We start from the raw sequence: 12,680 nt of genomic DNA on the forward strand, positions 1-12,680 counted from the left end.
TGGTGTTTCCTTACATGACTTTATCATAGCTTGTGCACATGTTGGTACAGAACAAAACCAAGCAGGTTTACTATCAACAGCCTTCGCTCAACAGCTACAGGTTGCTAGGGCAACAGCCAAATGTTTTGACTGTGGAGAAGAAGGTCATGTGAAAAAGTATTGCTCAAAGAATAAATAACAAAGGGAACAAAAACCCTAATAAACCGTGCCCTAGATGCAAGAAAGGTTACCATTGGAGCAGTTAATGCCATTCCAAGTATGACAAAATGGCAAACCTCTGCCACAGCAGGGAAACTCAAAGACGGGTTCAGAATCCTTTGTCTCCCAGCAGAACAGGATCCAGCTGCAGCTCAAGCTCAAGGAACATCAGGGGGACCCCAGGCATCGCTGGGGTGGACTTGGCAGTTTCCACCAAAACCACAATAAATGACACATTGGTTCACCTTATACCTACAGGTTTAAATTGACCGTTTCCTTTTAAATGTCATGCATTGTTACTTGGGAGATCATCATCATCTAAAAGTGGACTTTCTGTTTTACCAGGAATCATCAACTCTGATTCTAGGGGGGAAATAAAAATCATGGCTTGGACTCCTAACCCACGTTGTATTATTCCAGCAAGATCATGCATTGCTCAATCCATCCCACTTCCTATATTGCCAGATGGATACCATCTGTCAATGTTGACAGGGGCACTGGAGGTTTTGGGAGCACAGGCACTCCTCGCGTTTACTGGTCTAAATTTACTTCAGTGCAGCAACCTTTTCTAGCCTGTGTTTTAGATGGCAAGTCTTCTACAGGATTAAGATACCAGAGCCGACAAAACCATCATCAGTGAATGTGAATGGCCACCGACCTGGCCCTTCACAACACCATCAGCGATGGTCACAGGCATTGGAGGTCAGCAGATGTCACAGGAGGTCAGCAGTCAGCTAAGGAACTCCTGGTATATGGGCCAGAAGGGAAACAAGCACAGCTCAAACCACATGTGCTTTCTACTACTGCACACTGTGGGGAAGAGATTTGTTATCACAGTGGGGACTGACACTGAAAACAAATTTTTAAAAGGAGCCTCTGATATGCAGCCAAGACTTAAACTCAGGTGGAACATTAACACAACTCTGTGGATGGATCAGTGGCCCCTCAGAGGGAACAACTGCAACAGCACAAAAGCTGGTCAAAACAATTGGGTCTGGCAAATATAGTTCCTTCTACAAGCTTGTGGAACACTCCAATAATTGTGATTCCAAAAAAAGACTGGCAAATTGAGACTCAGATGGGCCCCTATCCTAAGAATCTCCAGTCTGGGGGCTTTTCAAAGGAAAAGAGAGGAGAATCCTGGCCTAGGATGGGTTGGAAGGAGCCTTTCAAGGTCACCTAGACCAAATCTCCTTAAGCTGAAGACATCTGAATTAATGGATTTGTGGGATTGGGAGCCATGTTGGCCCCATGTAGCAAGGTCCTGGATGTGGAGACAGAGGTGCACAGAATGCCCTCCTTTCTGTATCTTTCTTGTTGCCAGAGAAAGCCTGTTTCAGCCTGTGAGGTAAGTAGAAATTAATTCCTTCTTTTTCTCTTTGGGCAGCATCCGTCTGTAACTTCCGCCGAGCCGACCTCCAGCCTGACGCCTCTGATCGTGGCAACGCAGCAGTTTATGGCCGAGAGGAGATACTAGCCCTGGAAGAGGCCATAGTTGTTTATTCTAGTTCCTAGTTCCTAGTTTCTAGCTTGTAGTTTGTAGTTTGTTTAGACTGATAGTGGAAATAAATAGGATAATAAATAAAACCTTCACTGTGTTGGAAGCTTCCCTTTGTTCTCACCCTGTCATTAAGGTCTAAATTTGCTTCGGAATGGTCAGGTGTTTCTTAAATGTGGGAAGAGCCATAGATGGGGTTTGTGGCATGGATTGGAAGTGGGCAGAAGTCTTGTGGCTTTGTTGCCGCCAGGCACAACCTGTTGTGGAGAGACAGGCTTGCAGCTGTGACTAGAGGAGCAGAGTGGGGCAAAACGGAGCAGAGCAGTGGTGTCACTGCTGGGGTTGCTGCTGTGGCTGTGGTTGCGCTGCAGCTCTTGGGAAAGGTTGGGAGTGTCTGTGTTGCTGTGGGCAGAGGGGGAGGGAGCCGGGCTTCTCCACAGGCTCAGGCACAGGTGAGTGTCCAGTGGGAAGGCGAGTTCTGCCACGGGAACTAAGGCCTACATGAGGGAGTGAAAACTGGTGCAGTTTGGATCTGCGTGAGCCACTGTGGAGGCCTGTGGGCCTGCTAGGGGACTTCTTGGGTCTATGCTCTGGAAGAACGTCCCCTAGACTTTAACCTTTCCCATGGACTCCTGTTTTTTGTCTCAATGTACGTTTGATACCTTATTAGTGATATCCAGTGATCATATAGGGATTATTGAAAATCATTTACTTTGCGATGTTTGGTGATAATTGAGGGTATATTTGACGATCACTTAAATTTAAATTTTAGTTGCACAATATTTAACCGATTTCCTTTCCCAGTTCTCGTATTCCATCCCCCGCTTCCCTGAACCCACTATCCCTGAGAAGGACAGGACTGGAGATGGAACCTGCTCAAGAGCACAGGCCAGCCACCAGCCATCTGCCATCTCCCCTCCTTTTCTGTGCCCTTGCCAGGACGGTAGCGGCCATGCCTCCCCGGATTCTACCCTACCCCACTTTGCGACAGCCCCCAACCCTGCTCCCGCTTTCCTATTGTATTAGCAGTCCCCGATTTTTGTTGTAATTCATGTTTCAGAGATTACGGACGTAGGCGACCCCCAGAAGCCAGTCGACCAATTATTTTATTTATTTAGGCAGGAGAGCCGGCACCCTCCGTACAGCCGGAGGAAGGGCTCTGTTGCCCCCACAGGAGACCCGTGCCCAGCCCCGCCGTAAGGTCCCCCACAGGCTAGTCCCCCACAAAACCTCTCCTTCTGATTTGTGTGGTTGGTGAAGGGCACCAGGGGAGGGTGCCACCACAAGTCCTTTTGATTTTCTGTTCTCTTTTGTTTTGTGGGTAAGTGAGGGGGAATGAAGTGACGGAGAGCTGCCTGGGACTCGGGCCCTCAGAAGTGAGGGGAAATGAAAATTGGATTTACTTATTGTTTAGTTATGCTCCGCAATATCAACCCGCCTGTTTCTTTAATTCTCAAGTTTAGTTAATGTCTATCAAGTATTGTGTTGTTTTTAGTTAGAACAAGGTTATTATTTTTACTACGATTGTTAGACCTTTCATTTTAAATAAAACCAAAAGGGGGCAGTTGTGGGAGCTTGTCCTGGAGGGGATGGGCCATGCAGTGGCCACACATCAGACAATCAACGACCAACACGAAGACTCGGGAGAAGAGAAGCCACAACGGATGACACCCAGAGAACTTATGGTGAGCATATCATGAAGAGTAAAGGACTCTGGGACTGACTGGGAGTGGCCATGCAGATCAACAGCCGGTGATTGGCCAGAAGGCTTCTGGAACTTGCCATGAAAGACTATATAGATGTATGTATATCTCTATCTCTATCTCTATCTCTATCTCTATCTCTACTTATAGCTGAATCTATAGCTATAGCTATCGCTATAGCTATCTATATCTATGTAATCTATATCTCTATCTCTATATCTCTATCTCTATCTCTATCTCTATCTCTATCATCTATATCTATATCTATATCTATATCTGTCTACCTGTGTTGACCTCACTTTGGCATCTTCTGAAGCAGCCTCTTTATGTTTTGTTTTGCACCCTTGTTTGTGCCCTTTTATTTATGAAATATCTTCAGTTTTGGCACTTCAGTTGTACCCGTCTCTTCTCTGTTGCTCTGCCATGGAGCACACCACAGTTATGCTGCCGAGACCGGAGAGTTTCCCCTCGCGCCCCACGGATGCCCGGGGTGTTGTTGCTGATTCTTCTCTGGCCGCCCCACTGCTAGCTGGGTCGTGTGGGGCAGAGAAGAGAACTGGCACCCAGAGAGGGATCATTTCAGTGCCTTTCAGAAAATGACAGCAGAGCAACCTTTCTCAATAAAGCCATCTGAAATGACTTCATTGTCCTAGTAGTCTGGATTGTCTCAGGGCTGGGGATCAAAGATATAACAAAACTCAAGAGGCTCCAACCTCCCCAGCATCTCATTTCAGTCAAGGCTGCCGACCAAATACCTTCCTGACTTTACCTAACGCTTCAGTGGTTCTCAAACCCAAACTCTTTCTTTCTTCTTGTCTTCCGTCAGCTTTACCACTTATGCCTTCTTGGTCTACAGCTGGAGAGAGTTTTCCAGCTGCCACCTCTGCTCCTCTGTCAGCCCCTTTTCCTCCTACTTCCAGGAAGCTCCCTTCCTTCCTTCCAGGGGCCACCCACAGTTCCACATGCCTTTCTTGTGCACAATCATGCTCTACACACCACCTACCATTATTACACCTACTTGCCTTGGTGGAGTAATTTTGTGCTTTGCTCTCAGGAGACAGGAAGAGGTCTAAAAATTTGCCTAAGATAAATGTAGGGGGGAATTGTCTCTCCCCACTGTGGCAACCAGAGAGAAGATACAAAACTTTTAAAATATTGCTTGCAACAAACGTATCTAAAACCTATGCACGTAAATGTCTTAAAAGGTAGCAAGATAAAAACATGTAAACACTCAATGCGGTGAAGAAGAGCAATTCTTCAGTCCTGTCACCACTTCATCTTTCCGTGAAACACCTCTAGGAGGAGAAAACTCAGTCCCATTTGAACCTGCTTCAGACCGAGGAACTATCCCCTTGGTATTCTTTTGTCTTCTCTGCCACAGAAAGTTTTGGTGATCCTTTCATTAAACCAACAAAAAAAGCCTGTAAAAAGAAACTGAGAAGACATCAAGAAAGCAACAATCGCCAATAAGCCTTATTTGGCAAAAGTTATCTTATTTAAATTATCCACTGCCGTAACAATACTGATGAGGATTCTTAGCACCATGTAGGCAAACCGAAGTTAGAGGAGCCAACCATCCTTTTGAGACCTTTTCAGTTTTAGGTAACATGGGCTTTTGGTCGGATCTACACGTTCTGTTACATTCTATTTTGCAAATTTAGACTGCAGTCCATAAGCCAAAATTTCTTTTCCACGGGTCAGGTAGTATTTGTTCTAGGTGTGTGATGTTAGAGTGGTCCTCAGGGAAAAGGACATGGCTCTCTTTTCTTTCTTGTTCTCTTACCCCTCTGGCACTCAAAGCCATACTTGCTATTATAGACACTAGGTACAAGCTCCTGCTAGCATGGTTAACTAATTCAGGAGCAAACAGCCATGCTGCCATACTAGGGACATTGCTCGGGAAATGGGCAGAAAGTTAAACCATGGAATGCTTTTCACTTCAGAAATGTTCCATTGCAGCTTTATCTGCAGCGGAGTTCCATTTACTGTACTGTCCAGTACAATTCCGTGCCTCCAGAGCTAACGTTAAGCACATAATTTGGGAGTCTCGAGCTGTAAATCTCACAGCCCTGGCATCAAAAGTCCTTTCGCTTCTGGTTCAGCGGCTCTGTATTCCAGGTCTGGACATACACCCAGTCTCCTGCCTGGTGAGGATATACTTGAACATTCAGGGTTATTAGTGAGACCAAAACAACCAACTTGCATGAGGAGAAAAGCATTTTCTCCTAAGGATTCTCCTACAGAGTCTCTAGTGGCAGCATTTCGGCCTCCAGCCTCTGGTGGCAGACAAGGCTCAATACCCACTGCTGCCAGAAGGAGACGCTGCAGGAGCAGTCTGCAAAGCTTCTTTAAGAATACAAGGAAACGGACTCTCCATTTAGTCCCCATTTTATTTCCAGAAAGCCTCTTAGGATGGCTGAATTCACCACCCTCTCGCAACCCAATTTTGGAGGTGGTCCCGAGATTTTGTTTTCTTAATCTTGATCCTTAAATTTTGAACTAAATTACAATAACCCAGAAGAAGGGAAACGGGACATCAGCTGTTTCTCATGCATTGCTTGGGGCTTCTCCCCCGCTCCAAGGGGTCCAAACTCTTCACACAACAGATTGTTCCCCGGGCAAAAGACCAGGGCTTTTCACCATGCGCTTCCTTCCCAAAAGGATTGATTTCATTCCCCCCCGCCCCCCACACCCATTTGCAAAATTCTCAAAGCATTCTCCATTTCTCTTTCTTTGGGATCATTGCTACTTTTCCCGTGTAATTCAACCACTTCTGTTGCAGAGGGAGGTACCACTACCCTACACTGCCTCCTGATAAGCAAAATGCTTCTTTATCAGCGGGCAGGGCTTGGGATGAGAAGGAGGGAAGAAGATTGGCTTTGCTGAGTCGAACCTCGCCTCCAGAGAGCGGAGGAAGGTGACATCATCTTCGGGGCACCCCCCTCTGTATGTTTTAGGGGCGGGCGGAGTTTAGGCTGAAGGGCAGCGTTTGACTCGGAGGCATTAAACCCCTCGCAAGGGCTGCGGGGGTAACCTTGCAGTCAGGGAGGCCTGGCTGTTCCTCGAGTCTAGAAAACGCTGGTTCCAGGCCTTCCCCAGCCGTGTTCAGTTGCAAGTCTAAAGCTCTTTGGCTTTGGACCAGCGCGTTTAACTGGCTTCTCAGGTTTTGGGGGCTGGCTTCATCCCTGCATTCACTTCCTGCTCCGGCGGCCTGAGGCTGGCTATTGTTTCAGGCTCTAAGGCAATTTGCAACTGATTCAGCTCCTTTTCTAGCTGTTGGCAACTTACAGCTCTCTGAGTCAAATCTCCATGCATATGGATACCAGGCATGGTCCTTTACTGGGATTTTAAATTTTTCTTCTACCAAAATTCATGTTTTCTCCACAAGTAACTGCGGATGGTGCTGGCTTTTCTCAGTCTCCATCTCTCTTTAGGGCTGGACAAGCTTTATATATAAGCTTTTAGCAGGTCTGCCAGTGGAGAGCAGTTGAGATCAGCTTCTGCGTGGGATTCTATTACTTTTCTGCCAGAAAATAGCAGCTTTGACTGCAAATTTATTTCTCCTTTATTATGTCATGAGCAGTTACTGCTGTATAAAATGGCCATGTCACCTCAAGAACAGCCTGCTCATTGTGCCAGTTAAAATGTAAGGCCCCAGAAACGTTGCTCTATGGGACACTTTAAAAGGACTTAAACTTGTTCACGTACTCGGACGTAGAAAAGCAGGAGAAATACTGACAAGACGTTCTCAAGAGGTCGGAATGACAAAAATAATCTTCACTGGCAACTTCTGAAAATCAGAGAACTTTGGCAAAAAATTTAGAGCGGGATTCAATCCACATGAAACATTCCATCAAGCATTAACTTAGCCCATTCAACTTCACAAACTCCAAGCCTGTTAGATTTTAAGTTACTCAAAAATCTGAGAGGATGGAATTGGAAGAATAAAGGGGAAGAGAGAAGGAGAGAAAATACCTAGAAAAGAACCAACATAGCTACCAATCCTGGTTCCAGTGGTGTTCAGCTGATAGAATTCCAAGAGGAGGTAGGGCCAAGACATGTGGTTGCCATGTCTCGGGAGTTAAATACCCTTTGGCTTTCCTGGGGCCTTCCCCAACATGGGGCTCCCACTCACCCGGCCTTTTAGGAGCTGAGTTAGGGGTTCCAGACACAGGTGTGGAGCGTTGCCTCTGCTGTGCCAGGGATCAGCGGCCACTGCTGGGCTGGGATACAGGCCTGGCAGTGTGGGGTGGGCAGAGTAGGGCATCACCTCACCAGAGCAAGGCTTGGTCTGCCCCTTTCCCCGCATACAAGCACCTGAAATGTTTTGAGCCAGCAATCTCTAGCCTCTCACCACAAGGTTTCCGGGTTCCTGTGCTTCTTGGCTGTCAAGACTCCAAAGATTTGTGGCTGGATATTAAGAAACCTGCACTTTTATTATCTTTATCCAAAAGAGGCAGCATGAGGCTTGTTTGTTCTTTCTAAGACCTTCCCTCCTTTCTGTGTCCTCATCCTGAGATAGTCCTTGTAACGCCTCTCATCTCTCCCCTTCTCCACGACAATGGAGGGGAACAACGGAAAAACCAATCTATGAGAGGCAAAAAATGTTAGAGTTACAATGTAGTAAGGAAAAAAAAAAAAAAAAAGCAGTATACAACAAGAAGAAGAAAATTGTGCAAAAGAGGTAATGGCTTAAGCGACAAAGGTGAAGTGTCACATGGGGCGCCTGGAACAAAGACAAGATGGCGAGGGCTTACAGAATGATTCTGATGGTAGATGGGGGCTGCTGGTGCTGCCTGGAGCAGCTGTGGACCTGCAGTGGCAGTGTCCTGCTCCCTCTCTGCAGCAGTGATGGTGGCAGCGGCGATGGTGACGGGTGTCTCTCCCTGCAGAGCTCTGTTTGGTACTGCCGCTACCATCAGTCCGCCATGCTGGGCGTGTGCATGGGAATCAGCTCTGCCGCTTCACTGCCTCTTCCTCCCACCCTGCTGGGCTCCGTTTGGCTTGGCTGGGCTCCCTTTTGGCTTGGCTGAACTCACTTGGTATCAGTGTCACCACTCTGGGTTGCCTTGTTCTGCTGGAGCGGAAATACAGTCCCAGATGCCACCCTGGCCCTGATGGTTTCAGCCATGTGTCAGAGCTGTCACTTCTGTGCCACCCATCTCAGCCCCGTGTCCTAAGAAATACTGTGGAAGGACAAAACTGGAGGGGCTGGGGCTGGGGGGGGGAAACGGTGGTGGTGCTTTGGTGCCAAGGCCTCTGTGCTAGAGGGAGCCAGACAGAAGGATCCCCCTTGCATTTCCGGTCATGGCATTTCCCTGCTGAAATCCTACTATGGCTATGATGTACAATGTTTTGAAGAAATAGTGCTGAAAGATCCATGACCTCGTCTCTGTAGCTAGGAGAAAGCTCTAAATGCAATTAAAGTAGTGCTTCTCCTTGTTTGCTGCTTTCAAGAGCTGAGGAAGGTCCAGGTGGAACATTATTGGCCAGAAGCATTGGTGGCCAAAGACCACTAGCGTGGTTCCTCACATCCTGGTCCCTTCTCAGTGCTCAGCTTCTCGGTGTGGGCTACAGGGGCTTAGTGTGTTCTTGGAGTTACTCTTAGATGCCTTGAGCAGCAGGTTCTGGACTAGGAGGGCTTTTTGTGTTGCTTTGTAGCAGAGGAGAGCTTTGCAGGCTTTTTTTGGCCTGAGCTGTAGAGAAGGCCTGGTTCTATGCATGAATTCACAAACCAGCCTAGGGTGGCTGCTATTGTGATGTCAGCGGCCGCATCCCAGTGTTGTCAAGGCAAAGTTGCTGTGCCGAGGCCCGGAAGGGCTCAGTGCGCAGAGCAGCTCTGTGGCACGCTCGCTGCAGGCGGAACCTGCTGATCGCCGAGGTCTCTGCCAGCAGGACTCTTGAGTATTTTTGTTTCTTCCCCACAGGCGTTGTCTGGTGCAGACTTGAGCAGCACTGCTCAAGCCATGGAGAGGGTGTGTGCTGCAGTTTGCACGGCTTTCTCCTTGGCTTATTCTGGGTACTTTTTCACCCACCTGGCACGTAAGTGGACTGTTTTGTTCAGTGCGGCATATGGAAACCAAAATGCCACCAAGAGGCCTTTAGTTAGGTAAAGCTGCTGTCAACAGCTGCAGCTAAGAAGGGGGTGTCTCTAGCCAGTGGGGCGTGGGGCAGCATTTGTAATGTAGCCTGCAGGGGTTCCGCTCCTCCCGTGGCATAGCCTGTGGCAATGGAGTCTGGAATCTCCCCAGTTTGCTGGCTCAAGCAAGACAACTTCCAAGATAGGAAGACTGGGAGAGCTTGACAGGAGTCCTTGTGAAAGCTGTGCGCTGCTCTCCAGGACTGAGGGAAAGTCCCTCAGTTCAAGTCTTCTTGTCTGCATTCCCTCATCCCAGGACGTGCCTGTGGAACTTGACACTTCCTGCGTGCTAGAAGAGCCATTTGTTCTGTGATGAAACCACAGACTCAGCTTGGAAAAGGCCTCTGAGATAGACATTTCAGAGGAGTTCTTGTGTGCTGCTGAACCCAGGAGCTGTTCCTGTGCTGTGTCACCACAGAACTGCCACCATGGTTAAGGGGGACTTGGGCGAAGCTATTTTGGGGAAAGGCTTTCAGTAAGCCCATGGCAATTGCTGCATGCAATCTCTTCAGAAAACTGAAGTACAGGAAAGAGAGGAGCTGTAGCTCCTGCTGGATGGGGTGGGGCAGAAGCTGTAATGCCTAGTACAGAACCACTCGGACTTTCTCAGTCTCAAGTTTCTATGGGTTGAGTGGCCAAAGAGGACAGAAGGTAGACACGAGGCAGTGGTTTGTGCTGTTGTCTTGCTTGCTGTGTGACACAAGGCTTGCTGCTGGAGTGACGTAGTGAAAACAGAATGATCTGTCTTTGGGTTGGAGACTTTGTGGTGGGCTTGCCCAGCACAGGCAGTTTTCTTACAGCATCTGGTTCTTTTTCCCTTGTGTGTTGCAGGTCACGTCACCCGTGCCTGGAGAGAATCCGGTCCTTGGGTGAGTGGGAAAGGAGCCTTTGGCGTTGGTAGCTTTTGACAATTGTGGAGCAAGCTGTGAGCTGGGCCTGTTGCAGTCCAGTGCCAGCCTGCTTGGATGAATGGAAGTACAGTGCAGGCTCTTCGCAGAAGCAGCCGCAGCAGCAGCAGCAGTAGCAGCTGCAGGAGGAGTTGGATCCCGGGCTGTTTCCTCCAGTTCCTTTTCAGAGCTTTTAAGCAGCTGAAAGTGGGGTTGCTTGGTGCTTTAAGCCATGATGGAATTTCTCCTGTAGAAGAGAGTGCAGTCCCATCGAATTGGCCCATTCTACTTGAGTTTGAACAACTTAGAATGCCATTTCTGTGCAGATGATTTCTCCTTAGTGCATCTGGCTCTAGAGCTGAATATAAAGAAGGTTACCAGTCCCTCACACTGCTGTCTGTCTGCAGAGCCCAAAACCAACCTCTGAGCCTCCTCTGGCTGCACGTCTTCCTGAAGAAGAGGCCGAAGGGGAGGAAGATTCCCACCAAAGTGCACCTGCTGCCACTGCAGGGCCTGAGCATCCAGCATCAGTAAGTGGCACCTCTGGGTAGTCCTGTGGCTGGAACAAAGCATAGCTGCAAGTTTCTGGTCAGACAGCACCTCCCGTGCCTGGCTGAAGATGCTGAGGGCTGGAATCCTTCCAGCTCTTCCAGAGCACTTCCCCCAGCCTGTGAGGCCTGGAAAAGGGGTGTGGAACTTGGACGCTTAGGCATCGCTTTCCTACTGTTCTGACAGGGGCTGTGAATTTGTCTTAGCCAGAGACAAGAGGTAGCATTAGGATGTCTTGGGATGCTCCTGGGGTACAAGTGAAGCCCTTTGTGCCCAGTGGCTGTGCAGGCTCCTTGTCCCCAGTGAAGAGAGCAGTGCAAAGATGCAGTTCACAGCCTTGCAGGATATGGGGAGACACTGTCCCCAGGAGGGACCAGGCCCTCCCCACAGAACAGCTAAAGTCAGTCAGTAGCTAAAGGAACAGCTGAGTTGCAGCGGGGCCTGTAGCTGAATATACCGAAGGTTCTGAATGACAGGTTCTTTCCTGACCCTCATGCTGCTGTCTGCCCACAGAGCACAGGGGCAGCGTCAGCACCTGCTCTGGCTGCCTCTGCACCTGAGGAAGAGGCTGAAGAGGAGGAATCCGCTGCCAATGAACCTGCCCCTGCTGTCAGCCTGCGGCCTGAGCAGCCCACGTCAGTAAGTGCCTGTTTTGGCTAGCAGTGTCTTTGGTGTCATTTTGTCCATCATGTAAAAGCAGCCTTTGGATTTTGCGCCTTGAGCTGGAGAAGTGGGCTGCGAAAGCTGAGAGGTGAAGAGCCCTGGGTATGGCCAGCAGCGTCTGCCTAGGAGCTTGCATTTGAAATGGGATCGGAGGGGCACCTCCGACGTGCAGGCATGTTTGTGACCCAAATGAATTTCTTGTCCCAGAGCTCCACCTCCTGTGTCCTGGTACCTGCACGAGCTGCAGCTGAAGGTCCTGAAGAAGCCTCCAGTCCCCAAGCTGGAAACTCAAGCCTGAGCAGCTCGTGCACCTGGAGCACGACTAGTTCCTCTGGCAGCAGCTGGAGCACGACTGGTTCCTCTGGCAGCAGAGAGCAGCTGGGAGAGAGGACAGAGGACAAGTGCCTGGCCATGCTGAGTATGTGCTTTGTGATCCTTGTCCGCCGGAGCAGTGCCTTGTGTGTGCGCGTGTCAGCAAGAGCTGTCCCACCTCCTGTTCCTCCTCAGCTGAGTGCCAGGTCCTGTGGCCTCCACACAGGACCTGCTGTTGTGCTTTGAGGTGGTGAGGGGTCCCTGGGGTGTTGCTCCTGCCTCTGAGGGCAGCTGGGCCTGGTTTGGCTTTGCCTGAGCTTCCCTCTATGCCAAAAAGAAAACAGAGGTTGTTTCTGGCTGAGCAGGAGGCTGTGACCTAGCGAATGAGTAGGCCTCAAGGAGCTCCTGTGGGGCCCAGCTCCTGTGGGGCACAGCCAAGGTCATCTTCAGAACTTAGCCTGGCCTAAAGGCTGAGGGACCTCATTCCTGAGGCCCATCACAGTAGGGTATAACATAAGCTGCTGCTCTTGAAAGGCAGAGGGGCATTGTTTAGGCAAAGTCCTGCTTAAAGCTGGAGATCTCGGCTCTGCTGGAAGCACTTTGCAATATTCTTCCTGTTCTGGAAAGGGCAGCTGTTGATAAGAATTGATTCCAGAACCCAAGATGCCTTGGATGTTTGCAAGGATGAAAGCTTTTGTTGAATGTCACAGAGTGTTCATGGCCAAGAACAG

General features: G+C 49.1%; 3 protein-coding genes across 3 annotated transcripts in view; 2 read left to right on the forward strand and 1 right to left on the reverse strand.

Moving 5' to 3' along the window:
• The window catches only part of GTF2H2 (general transcription factor IIH subunit 2), a 459,966-nt gene that overhangs the window by 106,720 nt on the left and 340,566 nt on the right, over window positions 1-12,680 (reverse strand). The window lies entirely within an intron of this gene.
• The window catches only part of LOC137465531 (serine/threonine-protein kinase PAK 3-like), a 77,760-nt gene that overhangs the window by 60,104 nt on the left and 4,976 nt on the right, over window positions 1-12,680 (forward strand). The gene's annotated exons all lie outside the window — the stretch shown is intronic.
• LOC137465532 (uncharacterized) lies at window positions 8,910-11,664 on the forward strand. The gene is made up of 4 exons (XM_068177619.1): window positions 8,910-9,441; window positions 10,370-10,407; window positions 10,833-10,955; window positions 11,488-11,664. The coding sequence occupies exons 1-4, from the start codon at window positions 9,366-9,368 to the stop codon at window positions 11,632-11,634; spliced, it is 384 nt and encodes a 127-aa protein (XP_068033720.1). The 5' UTR covers window positions 8,910-9,365; the 3' UTR covers window positions 11,635-11,664.

Source organism: Anomalospiza imberbis, chromosome Z (assembly GCF_031753505.1).
Source record: "Anomalospiza imberbis isolate Cuckoo-Finch-1a 21T00152 chromosome Z, ASM3175350v1, whole genome shotgun sequence".
NCBI classification, from domain to species: domain Eukaryota; kingdom Metazoa; phylum Chordata; class Aves; order Passeriformes; family Viduidae; genus Anomalospiza; species Anomalospiza imberbis.